General features: G+C 39.6%; 1 protein-coding gene across 7 annotated transcripts; it reads right to left on the bottom strand.

Annotated features, from left to right (window-relative positions):
* Window positions 1–961: 961 nt before the first annotated feature.
* On the bottom strand, window positions 962–13896 carry LOC117492621 (calsequestrin-1-like). Of its 7 annotated transcripts, none has more exons than XM_034142984.1 (14): window positions 13797–13896; window positions 13620–13704; window positions 13133–13336; window positions 7661–7770; window positions 7463–7502; window positions 7314–7342; window positions 6589–6640; window positions 5671–5732; window positions 5476–5508; window positions 4672–4720; window positions 4498–4562; window positions 3991–4029; window positions 3577–3618; window positions 962–2540 (listed from the first exon to the last, which is right to left on the bottom strand). In XM_034142984.1, exons 4-14 carry the CDS (start codon window positions 7761–7763, stop codon window positions 2380–2382), a joined length of 675 nt encoding a protein of 224 aa, XP_033998875.1. In that variant the 5' UTR covers window positions 7764–7770; window positions 13133–13336; window positions 13620–13704; window positions 13797–13896; the 3' UTR covers window positions 962–2379. The 7 variants fall into 7 exon arrangements, with proteins under 7 accessions (XP_033998875.1, XP_033998876.1, XP_033998877.1 ...); XM_034142985.1 differs by having other exon boundaries at window positions 13620–13662; window positions 13781–13885; XM_034142986.1 differs by having other exon boundaries at window positions 13620–13662; window positions 13797–13876.
* Window positions 13897–17393: the final 3497 nt, after the last annotated feature.

The following is a 17393-nucleotide window of genomic DNA, read 5'->3' as shown; positions in this document are numbered from 1 at the left end:
TACAGCTCTCTTTCATCTGAGTGTTGAGAGCTGTATCCATACATTCATGTTGTGCTCAAAGTGCTCCAGATTGATGCATTTCACTTCAACATTTAAAAATAAATCTTCCCGGGGTTGTATGCCCCCGGACCCCCCTAGAGGAGGTGAGGACCCCCCTAGAGGAGGTGAGGACCCCCCTAGAGGATGTGAGGTCCACCTCCAAATAAAGCAGGTTAAAATAATTAAATTGCATACATGTTCTTTTAGTGAACACTGAAAACGGGTCCCACAGACCCAAACAGCGCACAAAGGTTAAAGGTCTCTCATCCTAAAAAAGGTTGGAGACCCCTGTGTGTCGAAAATGACAGAAAAAAAAGACATGGTATATTTTGATTAAAAAAATACTATTTAGTTTACTCTCAAAATGTTGACATTCTATATGTTTTTTCCTGATATTTTCAACATGCAATACTATGACTTTTCTGACATACTATACAATAACATATTTTCATATTTTTCATCATACTATACTATGACTTTATTCACAATATCTTGACATACTATACTATGATATCATTTCCGACATACAATACGTCATATTTTAACATTGATAAATTAGGTTTTTCCAAATATTCAGACATACTTTACTATTCATTTCTTTCAACATACTACTGTGACTAGTTTTGACATACGAGCTTTTTTTCCCCATACAGTAATATACTTAGCATTTTTTTAACATTCATGTCTACATTTTTACGTTATAGTATTTTTACAACCGTGAATTTGTACACACTATACTATGGTTTGTTACACAATATACATATTTAACATACTTTACTATAGTTTGTTTACATTAAACTATACGACTTTTATATTTATTCTGTAACTTAGACTTAAATGTCACAATATGTCAAAATACAGAAAGATAAGTTGTTTTTGTTAAAAGAAAGGTTTTACAACTAAAGAATACAATCTTTTAGAATTTAAGGTTTGATGAAGGTTTAATTGAATAAAAACACAAATGGATTACAGAGAAAGGTAAGACACATAAATACATAATTAAAACAAATTGTGAATAAGGACATTCTCAGGACTTGTCAGTAAAATCAAAGTAAAGCTCAGATATGCATCAACAAAAACGTTCATAATGTTAGAAACTACAAAACACTTACTTTCAGAAATTCAAGGTTCTTATGAAATCATTGTAATAGCGTCAGTTCAAAATGTGTAACCTTAATCTGCCTTAAATACCCAATAATAGTCTGTCTATCATAGCCTGATTAACACTTCTCTGGTTCCTTCAAAATAACAACATCTATGTAGGCTATAAAATGTACACAAAATATGTTTGCATTTCAAAAATGTTTTTAAAAGCCGTTTTATCCATCATATATATGGATATGCTGATTCTCTCTATTTTATAGCACAAAGTGAATATCTAAACATTTAAAGACCGCCATAGTTTTAAAAACTGAGATGGACTTTTTTCATTACTTTCGGACATGTTATGGAGCGAAGCATTCATTGAGTTACCTAAAAGATATCATCAGGTTAATCAATAATTAAAAGTATTATCATTTCCAAGTTGCATATTTTCAGAGTATACATGAGGAAAAAAGTGGTCCGAGTATTGACCCCTGTGGACTCCCTTTGTTTTATGTCAGAATTGAGATCATCCGTACTTGTACATCGTTGTCTGTACTCAGCAGAGATGAGATCATTTCATAAGTTGCAAAACAAGCTCACTTTTGAGTTGGTGCCCTAGATTGATTTATGTATTCTACAACATGATGACAATTCCCATCATCATCTCACAAAGCAACGTCATTAATTGTCTAGTTAATTTGGATCAAAAGGTGACCAACATACCCTCTATGTCCAACAGCTTTCTGTCGGTAAGACTTTTGATTTATTATGGCTTTTTAAATTCTACTAATGCAGTTCAGATGCAGCGTTCTGCTGCTGGCCAAACGTCTGGTTGGTGCGTTAGCAGTATCCTCCTTTCAGAACCTGGAAAGCTGAAACTCTCAGGATCCGACAGAACGAACGAGTTTCTGTTCTCCATCAAAGCTATTTCTCATCCTCACTTTCTATCACATTTCCTCTATTAAATTCAACATTTTTATGTCAAAATATCAGATTCTTCTTCGCATGAATTTAACATATTAATTTGAGAATATCAAAAAAAATGTGCAAGTAAATTCAAACAATATTCAAGTTGTTTCTCAAATAATTACTATTTCAATATTAGAGAAGATCCAAATGTATTTTTCTTGTAAAATAACAAATTGAAAAGTTTTAATTCATGTTCAGTTTCTTTCCTCAGTTTGAAATCCAACCTAAAAAAGCCATCATGACTTCAAGGAGGAAAAAAGTGTAGATGGCGCTCACTAGAGTCAGTTAATCAGTCAGTGTCACTTCATGCACGTTGACGTAGTTTCCTTCATCATCGTCACTATCAGTTTCGTCGTCGTCTCCATCATCATCTTCTTTACCAACATTGTCGTTATCGTCTCCATCCGTGGTGCTGTCACTCCGGACGGACAGATCTGGTGTTGATCCTGTTGAGAAACATGACAAAGAATAGAAGAGGATCGAATTCAAGGTCTCCGTCCTCACCCACCAGTGTGTCCATGGAACTGCCCCTCCCTACCTCAAGGAACTCCTCACCACCCATACCTCCTTGCGGACCACCCGCTCCAGCAACTCCAACCTGCTCAAACCCCCCAGGACTAAGCTCCGTATGGGAGACCGGGCCTTCTGCTCGGATGCTCCCAGTCTGTGGAATGCTCTCCCCGACCACATGAGAGCACCACAGACCGTGGAGGCTTTTAAAAAAGGCCTCAAAACCCATCTCTTCAAAAGAGCCTTTGCCTAGACCTTTTTACCACCCTTTTATTTTTATTTTATTTATTTTTTATTGCTTTTTATTAATTCTACTGTGTTGTGTCATGTCTATTTATACTGTTCATGCTCACTGCTTGTAGCACTTCGGGATTTGAATTCGAATATGAAGTGCTTTATAAATGGAACCCATTATTATTATTAAGAGTTCATCCCTCAGTGCATTTCATAATATTCTGTGCATTCGATTTGACATTTTATGTGTGGAGGTCGTCATCAGAAAGAACACATTTAAGGTATTTGTACTTTAGTTGAGTCTTTTTCTTTTAATGCTACTCCATACTTCTACACCACTACATTTATCTGACAGCTAAGTTCTTAACGGATTCATATTTGTACACAAAACATACAAAGATTAGATAGAAAACTAAATTCATATCAGCCAGTTTTCTTGTAAGCCATTAGCTGGTTCCTGATTTGCTTCTTTTGCTTTGAATGTGGTTACATGTCACTTAGACGCTTTTCTCCACACATGCAGTCCTGTGGACAATCCCCACAGGAGCAATTTGGGGTGAAGTGTCTTGCCCAGGGACACAACGACATGCTGACTGCAGTGGGACTAGAACTTGCTATCCCCTGATTCGAAGTCCAGCACACTATCCACTGAGCCACAGAGCTCACAGCTTCCTGTGTTGAACACCACAGAGGAAGAAAGAACAGCAAAGAAGAAACCCACGTGATCTGAGAACTCACTCTGATACTGCAGCAGCTCCACGTTCAGATAGTCTTTTTCCTCTGAGGAGAAAACACAGTTTCAACAAATCTAAAATGTGTCTTTGTCAGGCTAATTATAAATATTATAAAATAAACATTATTATAAATAAATATTTAGAGTTTTTTTATCTTAAATGTCCCACTTAAATCTCAGAGAATAACCATTTGAACTGTCTTCTTGTTAATGGAATAAGATGATTTAGAACATCAAAATGCATTGAAGCGATTAAAATAAACAAACGATTAAATGAATACGAGAAAATACAAGGGAAAGATTTTAAGAGAAAAAAAATAAACTTGTTGGCTCTTATAGGAAACTATAGACACTTAAAACACAAGGAATTACAATTATAATATACAAAAAGTGGACAGACGCCCTCTTAAAACACTCACCCTTCTTTGTTGGGACATTTTCATAGTCATGTAGAACATCTGAAAAACAAACAGCTCATCACTTCACATGCGACCTGATGAACATTTATCCACCATGATGTCATTATATAAAACATATCAAGTGTAACTGTTCTCTCGCTCCAATTCTTAGTTTGTCTTTCTTTCTTGTTCTTTTCTTGTTTCCATTATCTAGAGGCTGTCAAATCCAATGTTCTCATATTACAAGCCAAACAAAAAGGGAACAATAAAATACACAACAATGTTTAAATAACATCGTTTTAGCTCAGAAAAAAAAGTCAAACTTCAAACTAAACCAGGAATATTAAAAAAGCCTTTTGATAAAGTCTTCAAATGTGTTTTGAAGAGTGGTGGTGTAAAATAACATCAATCCCAAATCATCATTTCACTAAAACATGAAGTGAAGTCACTTTTTGCCAGGGAGACTTTATAAACTGGATGCTGGGCGAAACTTAAGTCTGACTTGGGTTTCCGGTTTCCAAACTGTACCTGAACTAGGCGTGGAGGCTCGACTCTGATTGGTCACAGGGGTTTCACCTTCAGGCAACACGATTCTGCAGAGGAGGAGGAGGAGGAGGAGGAGGAGGAGGAGGAGAACAAACAGTCAGTTCTGATTTACTGTTCCAGCTTTAAATCAATCTTAGCTCCAGATGTTTCTCCTACATGTATCCGGGGTCTTCTGCATCGCTCTCAGTGTTGATGTAGTCCGGACCTGCAGAGCACAGGCCGATTCAAATGAGAAGATGTTATTCGGTTGGCTTGTTTAATATACAGCATCATATTCTCTTAGATCATCAAACAGAACAGTGTTTCTCTAAAAAGATCAAAACGTGTTTCTCTGCTTTGTGGCAAAGCGTTTTCCAGCTGATCCAAGAGGCTTTTAAATGACTTTATTTAGACTAACATGTAGGAGAATCTACTCAACAAATAAAAGTAACACATCAGCTTTCATCAAAATAAAACAGATTTATTTTTACTTGACAGGAAGGAGGAAAGAATTACTTAAATGTAATTTAGACAGAGGCAATAGTTGATTGATAAAATGTGACATAAGTTGATAATTTGTTTTAATTTGATTTATTTACCTGTGTATTAAATCATTCTATTTTATGTTACTTTTTTTACTTTATTTCCCCCTGTATTTATTTATTTATTTAAATGTTGTTTTGTATTCATTTATTTCATGAATTTATTTAATAATGAATATATTTTGCATTTGAATTATGTATACCAAAAGCAGCGAAATACGAAAGAAAATACATAGTTGGATTAATACAAAGGGAATTTATAAAGAGGCCAATTATAAATATATCACCTTTGATCAAATATTGAATTGAGCCATCTTTTAAATCTTTACCCTGGACAGGAAGCGGATCAACAATAGCAGTCTGAAAGGTAACTAAAGCTGTCGGACAGATTGATACTTAAATACGGAAGAAGATGACGTTGCTGCAGTTCCAATCTTACCGTCTGTTGGATTCTCATAACTTGGATTACTTTCTGTAAGACAATAAAGTATGATCGGCAACAAATTAACTTAAGTGATACACTGACTGGCAATTCCGACTAACATGACTTATAAATCAAGAGTAATTCAACTTAACAAACAAAGGTGCTGTAAACAGTCAAACTCTTAAATGAAATCAAACAGCAGAATGTCACCAGTTTCCGTTGGGGTGTAGGATCTCTGTCTGCGCTGTGTTCCAGGGTCAGACAAGGGGAGGCTGAGCGGGGAAATACAAATATAATATCATTGAATTAAAACATGAATACTGTCAACCATAAGCAGGGTCTTTGAACATTTTATATTTTTAGAGCTTTCACAAGTAGTAACTGTAACTGTTTTGAATGTAAATTTGCGCAATTGATTAAATATTGAGAAATTACATTTCTATTTTTATTTGGTCTACACTCAGAGGTGGTAGAAGTACTCAGGTCTTGTACTTCAGTAAAAGTAGAAGTACCAGAGTGTAGGAATACTCTGTTACAGTAAAAGTCCTGCATTCAAAATGTTACTCAAGTAAAAGTAGAAAAGTATTATCATTAAAATATAGTTAAAGTAGCGACAGTAAAAGTAGTCATTGTGCAGATTGGTCCATTTCAGAATAATATATATGATATGTTTTATAATGATTGATCATGAAAGTGGTTCTCAAAGCTGGTAAAGGTGCAGCTAGTTTGAATGACTTTGTATACTGCAGGGTAGCTTGTGAATTTACTCCAGGTGGAACTAAAGTCTGATTTAACACTTGATTATATTTCACATCATTCATCCACATCTGTAAAGTAACTAAAGGTATTAAATACATGTAGTGGAGTAGAAGTACATGATTAACCTTTGATTTGTAGTGGGGTAGAAATACAAAGGAACATCAAATAGAAATACTCAAGTAAAATACAAGTATCTCAAAGTACTTAAGTACAGTACTTGAGATAATTTACTGAGTTACTTTACACCACTGCATACGCTGTATATAGTTCACAGCATTAATGAATATCATTGACGTAGAATATTAGCTTATAAAACATGATTCTATATGAACGGCAGCAGGTGTGTTTAGTTTGAAAGGAGTGACTCACAAAGGGGACAGCAAGTGGATGGAGTTCACATCAGAATTCTGCTGGGCTGCAACTCAACACGAAGGAAGTCACCATCATCATCATCATCATCATCATCATCATCATCATCATTACATGTCGACTTACATACATTGAATTCTGTGGGCAATTTAGGGTGAAGTGTCTTGCCCAGGGACACAACCACATGCTGACTGCTGTGGGGATTGAACCAGTGCTCCCCTGATTTGAAGATCAGCGCATTAACTCACTGAGCCACAGCCTCTTATATATATATACAAGAGCAGGTATATATTTTGTTAGCTTGCCGTAACAATAATTTATTCCATTAAAGAGCACACCTAAGGGAAAACTTCACTATCAATGTCCATTTGTATATAAATGTAATCACTACTTCAATAGAGTGGTACAGGAATGAGTCTCAAAACCTTAAATAAGTTGGCATTTTAACACTTCCTTGCTCCCTCGTCTCGAGATCACGTTTTGTTCCACGACATAAAATACGTCAGTAAATACCTCACTGGTGAATGTCTGAAGCTTCTATGTGTGTGTATAATATATCAAGTTATTAATGAGAGCACAAAACATCATCACGCCAAACATTAGCCGCATTTAGCTTCGCTGCTTTTTTGTGGCTTGTTGTGGCTTTTTGTGGAGCGACCCCTCAGAACTGCCACAGACTTTGTGCAATAAACTTCTTTACACCTTTTCAGGTGTTTCAGACTTACAGGGATGGATGACTCTGAATTCAGTGGATCTGATTAAAAGAAGAAAGAAAATCAGTCATTATTTCATAAAACACTGTGAGATTAAATCTGAATGATTGTACTTTAAAAATATGATCTTTTAGCTATGTGTTGTAGAAGTAAAGGCTTACGGCATGTATTCCTCTGAAACATTCGCTTGCCTGATGGAGACTGATGGGAGGAAACAGAAATACATTATTATTTAAATGGTTGAAATAAAAGCACCTGTCAGAAGCTATAAAGCAATGTGGCAGTGACCACAGGATGTAATATTGAGGTCACGATGAACCACGTGTGTGTGTGCTGTGTGAGTCGAGACGGCTGCCCACCCAGAGGCCCGCTGTTCCTGCAGTGCAGACACACCAGCGCCAGCAGCACCACGGAGACAAGGACGGCTGCTGGCAGAACCCAGACGAACCAGGAGACGGCCATGTTTCATCTGGAGACAACGTGAGAAACATTTATATATTAAATTATTTCACTACTTTAGGCCAGACTGGTGATCAAACCTTTCAAAAGTAGCATTCAATGGAGCGGTGAAGTGATGAGTCTAAAACCAGGAGAGACTTTGCACTTCTTGTTCCCTCGTCTCAGAGTCAACGTTTTTTTTTACGTGTTGCCGGAAATAAGTTCTATGGTAAACACAAGCTGAAGAGATTTTCACCTTTTGTTCTACACCATAAAAGATGTCAGTAGTTACCACACACGTGAATGTCCGAAGCTTCTATAAAAATGGTGGTTGCTAAGAATTAGCTAAATAAACGACTTAACGTCATCACAACGAATATTAGCCGCTTTTAGCTTAGCGTGGTGATGCGCAGCCGTGCGACGGTGGTTGTAACGTAACATTAGCTCTTTACTTCTGCCGGTTGCATTTACGCTTCAATAATCACAAAGTGGTATAAATATGTGGAGATTATCCTGCTGAACAAAACCTGTTAAAGGGCCCATGTCATGCTTTTCCGGTTATTACCCGTCCCCTTGTGTGTTATGAAGGTTTTTATGCATGTAAACGGTGTGCAGAGTCAAAACCCTCAAAGTACACCCTGTAGCGAGTAAAACTCTAACACAGTCTATGCTGCCCCAAAACGCCTCGTTGGAGATTTCTCATTTTCCATTGTTTACTTCCTGGGTACTGTGACGTGTGAATACCCAGAGGCCACACCCTCTGCCACAGCGACGTGCAGTCAGGGGAGGCAGGGGAGGCAGAGCCTCACCTGTCATACTCCAATGTAACGGAAAAACAACTAAAGAAAAACTAAATAGTAATAATAATAAAATGTCTCCACTGATCTGTGCTGTAAGTGTGATTTATGTATGATTCCAATCGCTTTTTATAGTCAAAATCAGTAAATTTGCCGAGCTCCGTTACGGGAGCGATGACAAGTGAGGCAGGGACGAGCTCTGCCTCTCGTAAGCCCACAGTAACTTGCTGGAGCGCGGGCACTAATTTAGCGCGGGCACTTATTTTGTGAGCGCGCTCAAGCCATTTACTGTGGGGTAGGTGAGGCACAGATGAGATCTGCCTCACCTCAGAATGTGTCACCCCACAGAGACTGACTGGAAAGCGGGCCCTAAGTGCATGCCTGTTACCATCTCACTGTAGGTCACCAATGTAATGTTTGTAGATCCGTTTATTACATTTATCCTCGCCATCCATAGTCTCTAAATAACTTATTTCACGTATATATGATATTTAGGCCCGCTGGTCTCATCATACAACGGCAATGAAAAAAGCACCAGGAGAGGCAGCCATAACCTCTGCCGCACTGAAGGGGGCGCACGTGAGCCCACAGGTTCTTGTTGCTACTGTAATTCTACGCAGAGACGGTAGACGTAACAACAAACTAGACTTTTGAAACTACAGGAAGATAAGGAGGACTTTTACAAAACAGTAATAGAGATTGTTGTCCAGAAGGATAGCATGGACTTCATCTTCAAGTCAAGGTAAGACCACAATTGTAATGAAAATGGGATCTTACTAAGAAAGAACAATCCAATATTTAGATTTTGGGTATCCTTTTGTTGAACGGTCTGTTTAAAATGAATCGAAGCATCAGACTAAAAAAGCTTTTGAAAATAACCGAATATTTCGATTAAGGTCAAAATATAATATTTGTAAATCTGACTCAGTGAGTCAGCAGCCTCACCAGCCATGAACCTCACCGCACGTCACTGCTCTGCCAGCATTTCACGAAACAAAGCTTCACAAACCTTTCAGCGATTCATGCCGGATATGTACAGCGTAGGGCACTGAAGAACGATGCTGTTCCTACTTTGTTTGGACCAGCGGGAGATTCGGGTACACAACCTGTAAGTATTCATTGTTGTTTGTGTATTGATGATGTTTAAAACAAACAAGGTATCTACCACGACTGTTTAAATGGGTAAACGTTTTTCGGGCTGCTAAGTTGGGATCACGGAGAAATGCTCTCCGCAGACCCATTCTCTATAAACCTTTTTCTTACTCAATATCAAGCCACACTTATTGTTTTTACTTCGGCTGTGAGTGTTTGTGTGTGCTCAGGATGAGTTTTGCTTGTTCTCGCTGTATCGCCGACCCGGAAGCCTGTCCGTTCCTCGCAGCAGATCGCAGCAACGAGCCTCGCAACTTCCCGACCAATCAGAGCACACTGGGCTCACAGGGAGGGGGGGGGCAGGAGCTCCAACAAGCCGTTTAGGACAGAGAGTGAATACCGGTGAATACACATACTTCACAGAGATGCTGTATGAGAAACCAATGTGAGTTTGGAAAATTGCACAGTATAAATCTATTTTAGTATACCTCAACAATGGAATTATGATCAGTAGAAATGGCCATGACATGGGCCCTTTAAGTATCATAAACGGTTGTTTGCCACAGAGCTTATCTTTTGCAATATACAGAAATCCAATGCAAAAATGCCATTGGCTTTTTGTAAAGGGAGTCCTTGCTGAGCTAACATGCGGGTCGGCCTACAAAATGGCGTCATATGTATACCACTCTATAGTGTATTACATCATGTCCTGAAAGAGTATTAAGATTTGCTCTTAACCTGATTGAAAGGTCATGACTGATGTTATAATAAAGATGATAATATTTTTACACATTTCACAAAAACAAAAAAAAATCTGGTTTTAAAACATGATTGTGTTTTGACCTTCAGGGCCACTGTAATCTACTAACACACGATCACAGAGTTCTTCTGCCCTGTATTTATCTCTGAATAGGCCTTTCTCAATTGCTAGTTTGCATATCCTCGATTCATCTCCTTAGCCGCGTTCACACCAAGTACTTTGCCGTACTTAGTTCCCCTATGGAACTAAGAGCCGATCGCGTTCACACCGGAATAAGTCCCTGAGGGAAGATTACGCAAATGAGCCGCTGACATCACTTCGTCTTCTTCTGCTTTGGGTTTACTGGCAGGCCGCAAACAACTTCACGCGTATACTGCCACCAACATGTCGAATCGGCGGCGGAAGGTGTCGGCACGGCCGAAAAGACACGACGGTGTAGTACACACCAATCTGTGTAGGGCGACACGACGGTGCAGTACACACCAATCTGAGTAGGGCGACACAACGCTCATCGACGGCCCGACATCTATCGACGCCGAAAATCGGCTTGGTGTGTAAGGAGCTTTAGTCCCATCCATTTATAGAAACTGAATAAAAAAGTATCTTTTTACAGGTGTAAGCAAGTATTTAAGGTGAAACCACCTGCTCTATTTCTTTTGAATAACTGGTGGTTTTTACTTTCCTGAAGCTCACAGGAAGTACCCGATGATAATCACAGAGCTGCGTCACACAGGAAGGAAAAGCAGACAGAAACTTATCTGTGCTCTGAGAACCAGAACACTGCTCTCTGACACGGAACCTCCACAGAAACACTGTGACAGTACTAATACCACACTGTGAAAATACTGTGTTACAGTAAACTGACTTATACCACACTGTGAAAATACTGTGTTACAGAAAACTGACTTATACCACACTGTGAAAATACTGTGTTACAGAAAACATACTAATACAACACTGTAGAAATACTGTGGTAAGGTAAAAGTAATAGTTACCTCACTGTGAATACTGCATAGTTACTAATTATACACTGTGAAAATATTTTATTACAGTAAAAAGTACTAATATCATATTGTTTAAATACTCTGATACAGTTAAAGCACTAATACCACACTGTAGAAATACTGTGGTAAGTTAAAAGTACTAGTTACCTCAATGTGAAAATACTTCCTTACAATTAAAGTAATAATAACACGCTGTGAAAATACTCTGTTCCAGTAAAAAGTACTGGTACCAGACTGTAAAAATACTGTGATAAGGTAAAAGTACTATAGTTACCTCACTGTAATAATACTCAGTAAAAGTAAAGTTACTAATACCACACTGTGATAATATTCTGTTACGGTAAACTCCCTGCATTATAAATGTTATTGTATGTAAGTATATTGAAATGTTGAAACGTACTGTACTGAAAATACCTAACAATACTGTGGTTATAATACAGTTTTTATTATTTTCTTATGTCATTGGATCTTGTTTTTCATTTTCTATGTATGTTTGATTGTTGTGCTTTTAATTGTTTCTTATTGTACATTTTTAAATATTGAATTGAAACAGTAGATTTGAAATGCAGGACTATTAATTATACATACTGTAGAGGTTTTCTAGGTAACTCTCGTTAAATCCTGTATTCGTGTCATTTTTTTCATTTTAAAACTGAAATACAGCAGTTAACAATAACATTTTTCAAACCTTAGTAATTCATTATTTTCTGAAAAAATGTAAAACAAAATGTACAAAAATGTTTATGTATCGCTAACAGTTTAGTCTATGAAACGTCCAAAATTGTTAAAAAATGGCCAATAACTCTTCACAGAGCCAACATGTGGTTTTCACAGTCTCAATTTTGTCCTACAAAATACTTTGTGTGTCAACTAAACACATGTATGGTTTTGACACATTTGTATGGCTTTCTTCACCAGGAGATTTATAATCCATCCTTGGTGTCTCTGTGCTTTATCACAGGAATATATGTATGACTTTTGTCCTGAAGTGAAACAAGGAGCCTGCTTTTAGTGGAAATGTGTCTGTGTTTAAACCCAAGCCCTTCATTTCACACCTGACACATACCGTAGAAGATCCTGAGTTGTTTCCTGTACGTATCATCTTTTACATTTCAGCTAGCCTGATTGTGTATCAATATATTCATTGAAGGACGACAAAGCAAAGATTGTCTACCCTTTAACCTAAGTCATGTTTCATTAAGATTTCTTTTACGTCTTTTTCATTTATTTTATACACTTTTTTTGCCTTTGTCAAATTCAATTGAATAATTATTTTGTTTTGAAATGTCTTTGCCTGAGAGAGAGGATTAAAGTCCTCAGAGTTTTCACTTAAGTAAAAGTACTAAATTGTAAAAATAAGTAAAAGTCTTGCATTCAATATATTACTTAAGTATAAGTACACACATAATGGCATCAAAATATACTTACATTTCCAAAATAAAAGTGCTCAAAATGCATTATGGCCCATTATAGAATCATATATATAAAATTACGGAATTTTGATAAGTAACTAAAGCTGTCAGATAAATATAGGAGTGGAATTATAAAATAGCATACAATGAAATTGAAGTACAAGTCACTCAAATTGTACTCGAATACAGTAATTTAGTAAATGCCTTCACCAGGCCTCCATGCTTAGCTTCACCTCCTCCAGGTGCATGCTGGGGAACAAATGAAGCTTCCTCCATGATGTAGAAGTCCCTTATTTAAAGGTGAGGATGTGAAAATGAGAGGACTCACCTGTAGACACGGAGGACGGGTGACGGGTGAAGCTTCGGCGTGTCTCCTGGCAGAGAGTGGTCCACATGAGGCAGCTACTGCGACCCAGCGTCCTCCATTTCTGAACACTTCTTCTCGTTGCACCTCCTCCTCCGTCGCTGTGCTGCACCCAATCACCTCGCTGCAGCTCCCGCCACGGACCCTCAGATGGCTTCTTCAAGTTTCCTATTCCAAAGCATCAATGCAAGTCAAAGAGAGTGAGCATCTGCCACTGAAACAAAAAACATTTCAAAATCACCAAATTTGAGCTCAGGTTTTGGTTGCCAAATAAAGGATGATATAGTACAAGCTCATGTATTACAACTTTACGATTTTACTTTATTAATGGCTTTTATAATTGTATGATGGTACGGTCTCTCTCTGTTAGTCATATTTCTTGTTCTCTTGTTTTACTTTTCTTTGTTTCTGCGATGAACTCAATGTGATTCTGAGTAAGGGTTGTATTCACCTTCAGCTCCCGCCACGGACCCTCAGATGCTTCGACGAGTTTCCTATTCGAGAAGCATTAATGCAGGTCAAAGAGATGGAGCATTCTGAAAGATAAGAAAATGTAATTCCAGCTCAAGGTTTAAGACTAAATGTGACAAACTTCTGCTAAAGTTGACTCACCACCCAGGTGACTCACCGACATAAAAGTGGCCCGCTCTGCTGCAGGAGGCGTGTGGGCTGATCAAACTGCAAAAACTGCAACTGGAGAAAAAAAGAAGCAGTTTCACACACAAACACCTCGAGCCAATGAGATGTAGCCGTGATGTTAGAGGCTGCAGCGCTGTGTGAACGCTGCTGCAACCGTCTCCACATCCTCCACCTACAAACAGGAAACCACACCGAGGGGAGGAAGCCGAGGCGCTCCTCTTCGTCTCCTCTATCTCATCCTTTAAAGAGGAGAAAAACGCAGAGACAGTCACCCAGGGACGAGGGAGGATAAGGGGGACACCTGCTACAAGAAAGGCGGGAAAACACACGAGTGAAGTTGCCAGATTTGGGCTGTTATTACCCCTATCAATCATCTTTTTAGTGGGCTGTGAAGGTAAACATGGTTCTGGTAAGACTGTGGTGATGCTGGGTAGTTTGTGACAATAAATGAAGACCCCGTCTCTAATCTCGGCCATCTCTATTTACATCTGGCCATCGCCTGTCTTCATTCTCTCAACCCGACCTCCCTCTCCCTTCTACCCATACGGTTCCCCTTCTACCGCATACTCAGCCAATCTCTTTCATCCCTCCACCCATCGACCCCCTTCAACGATACACCCCTACATCCATTCATCCCTCAATCCTTACATCCCGTCATTCAGACATCCCTCATCCCCTCATCCTCTGCCTGTCACTATTCATATTTAACTCGTGTATATTTAAAAATGTCTAGCAGGGAGCATTCCAAAGAAGCCATCTGTTAGAAAGTGAACCTGCTGGACTCGGCTCCAGACTGATATGCAAGTTGACCTAGGTCAGAAGCACACCTTCCCACCAGAGATCATCACAACCAATCTCTGGCCAGATTTGATCATGTGGTAAAGCGTACAAACGTCCTTACATTGTTGAATTAACTGTACCATGGGAGGCTGCAGTCGATGAAACGTACAAACTGAAACGTTTAACGTACTGGGATATAGCAACCGAGGCAGTACAGCGGGGATGGAGAACACAGGCACTCCCTGTGGAGGTCGGCTGCAGAGTTTGTAGCCAGATCAACCACCAGGGTACTTAAAAGTAGGGATGTCCGAGGGCAGACCTGATGGCCTGTGGGGTCACATTGAGGAGGTTGGATGGGGTCACAGGCCATCTGGTCGCTGGGAGAAGCCACGGACCGAAGTATCAACTGGCTGAAACGGAGGGATTCCATCTGGGCTGCAAAGTAACCAGCAGGAGGGGTAAAGAGGACGGGGGCCCTCTGGAGGTGTCGTGGGCCTTTCAACAAAACACTGAGGAAGGAGGGGGCCCACCTGATGACCCCAATGATGTTATTACCCCTTCATCCACTCAAGAAGGTGCCAATTAGTATATCAAGTCCTATGAGCTCAACTATACTTGTTGGGAAAATACTAAAAGTACTCTTTCAAGGATGTGCACATGATAACGAAGGCCCAAGTGTATAACAGTGTACATGACAGGATGTATGATTACCAAGAAGAGAAGACACTGTTGTAGGCATGTGATAGCTATGTGACAACGATTAACATGATTCAGCCTATAGGAGAGACATGTTTTATTGTAACAATATATATTTCATAATAATAATAGATGTATTTTGTTAGCGCTTTTACAGGTGCTCAAAGTCGCTTTACAGAGATAGTGAAAAAATCTATAAAATCAAGCAATACAAAATCAAGGTTGTGGGAGTGAGTTCCAGAGGGAGGGGGCAGCGACGGAGAAGGCTCTGTCCCTCCAGGTCCGGTGATTGGTGCGGGTGGGGACGGATAGGAGGTTGGCTTCTGATGATCGGAGGCAGCGGGAAGGGGTGTGGTGGTGCAGCAGGTCTGTGAGTTAGGGGGGGGTGATTGTTGAGGGCTTTGTGAGTAATGAGGAGGACTTTGAAGTCGATTCTTTGATGGACGGTGAGCCAGTGGAGGTTCTGGAGGACGGGAGTGATGTGGTCTCGGGAGCGGGTGTGGGTGAGGAGGCGGGCAGCAGAGTTCTGGATATGTTGGAGTTTATTGAGGAGGTTGGATGGTATGCCGTAGAGGAAGCTATTGCAGTAGTGGAGTCGTGATGTGATGAATGCATGAATCTGGGTTTCAGCAGCAGAGGAGGAGAGTGATGGGCGGAGACGGGCAATGTTTTTGAGGTGAAAAAAGGCGGTCCTGGTGATGTGATTTATGTGGTGATTACATTTGAGCTGACTGTCGAAGATGACTGAGGTTGCGGATGTGAGGGGGGGGGGGGTAGAGTGTTGCTGTTAAGGGTGAAGTTGAAATTCTGGATGGTTTTGGTACAGGATTTATTGCCAGAAGCAAACAGTAATGGTGTTTCCCCGCTGTGCGACATTGGTGGTGGTGGAGGCATGAAGGGATTGATGGAGGTTGGTCTGAAGAGGAGTGGTTTAAGCTTGATGTGAACCCTGGTTCGGAGAAAAGGAAGGTGGAGGGGGTGGTGGAGGGGGTGGTGGAGGGCTGCGCTGAGTCACCTGCAATGACAGCTGTCAGGAGGGGAGAGAGCAGATTTAAAGGTTAGACGATGTTCTATGATTGGCTTGTGGGAATAGAGACAAAAGTGATAGGTTTAGGGAGTGAACACCCCCAATCGCTGATTAGAGGGGTGATCGTACTAAGAAGGATATACGTGAATGACAGATATAAAGACGGTCTTCCTGGTTGAACTTGCGCTGAGCTTCATGACATGGCATGATCATTTCTGACGTGGGTTTTAGCTAATCTAAACATTGTATACTGCTTTGAACCGGTATTCGTCCATCTTGTGACTGTGTAACTCCCTCTCTTGTATATCAGCATGTGAAGGACACTGTTCGGGAACTAGTTGGACCAAATGCTCTGTATGTGATGACTACTTCCATTCTGCAAGGATCATAAATACATGGATCCTGTTTTGAAACTCACTGACGAGTGAGATATTTCTAACAATACTAAACAATACTATATTTGGACATTTGATCAGATGTTTTACAGAAACGTACAGAATCTTTCGAACTACCATACATTTAACCAAAACATACCTTTTCAACCTTTGACTGGATTTCCCCCCAAAATCAGTTTACAATTAAAGGCAACATTTTTGAAGTCAAAATTGTGAACAAATGCTTTTCATCTGTTCTTAAGGTCACTTGGTAAAGTTATCAGAACTGAACCTGAAAATGAGCAAAGAACAGGAGAAAACACACATAAGGAACATTTGGTTGCAAAAACAAATGGAAATGTTTGGAAAGGAGAAAATGTATCAAAGACAGAAACGTTGTCATCGTCTGGTGAACTTATTTTTCAACAACGCAATAAAAAGACCTTTTAACAGAACAAACATTGCATGTTTTCTCCTAAATTCAGCCCTAGTTCCTGCTCTTTGCAGACGGTGTGGTTCTGTTGGCTGTCTGAGTTAGGCCACGGTAGTCTGCAGGGGGGTTTAGACTGGTCGTTTGTGAGTTTAGGGGGGTTTCTCTGGGGCTTGATCACGATTAAAGGCAAGGTTTCTTTTGCAGCGTCAGCAGGAACATGGAAGGTCGTAACGGACCGCTGTGGCGAGCCAAGCCAAAAGACAAAGCTTTAGATAT

Source organism: Trematomus bernacchii, unplaced genomic scaffold (genome assembly GCF_902827165.1).
Source record: "Trematomus bernacchii unplaced genomic scaffold, fTreBer1.1, whole genome shotgun sequence".
NCBI classification, from domain to species: Eukaryota; Metazoa; Chordata; class Actinopteri; order Perciformes; family Nototheniidae; genus Trematomus; species Trematomus bernacchii.
The sequence above is the reverse complement of the archived record's forward strand: the minus strand, read 5'-3'. Positions and strand labels throughout refer to the sequence as shown.

What these genes read in the sequence shown, in the direction of transcription:
- LOC117492621 (XM_034142984.1), bottom strand. Translation starts at nt 7,763, where the DNA reads ATGGCCGTCTCCTGGTTCGTCTGGGTTCTGCCAGCAGCCGTCCTTGTC. An exon ending in AGCCTCCACGCCTAGTTCAG is followed by an intron (nt 4,030 to 4,497) that starts GTACAGTTTGGA and finishes TTTGTTTTTCAG; the next exon opens with ATGTTCTACATGACTATGAA. An exon ending in AAATGTCCCAACAAAGAAGG is followed by an intron (nt 3,619 to 3,990) that starts GTGAGTGTTTTA and finishes TTTTCTCCTCAG; the next exon opens with AGGAAAAAGACTATCTGAAC.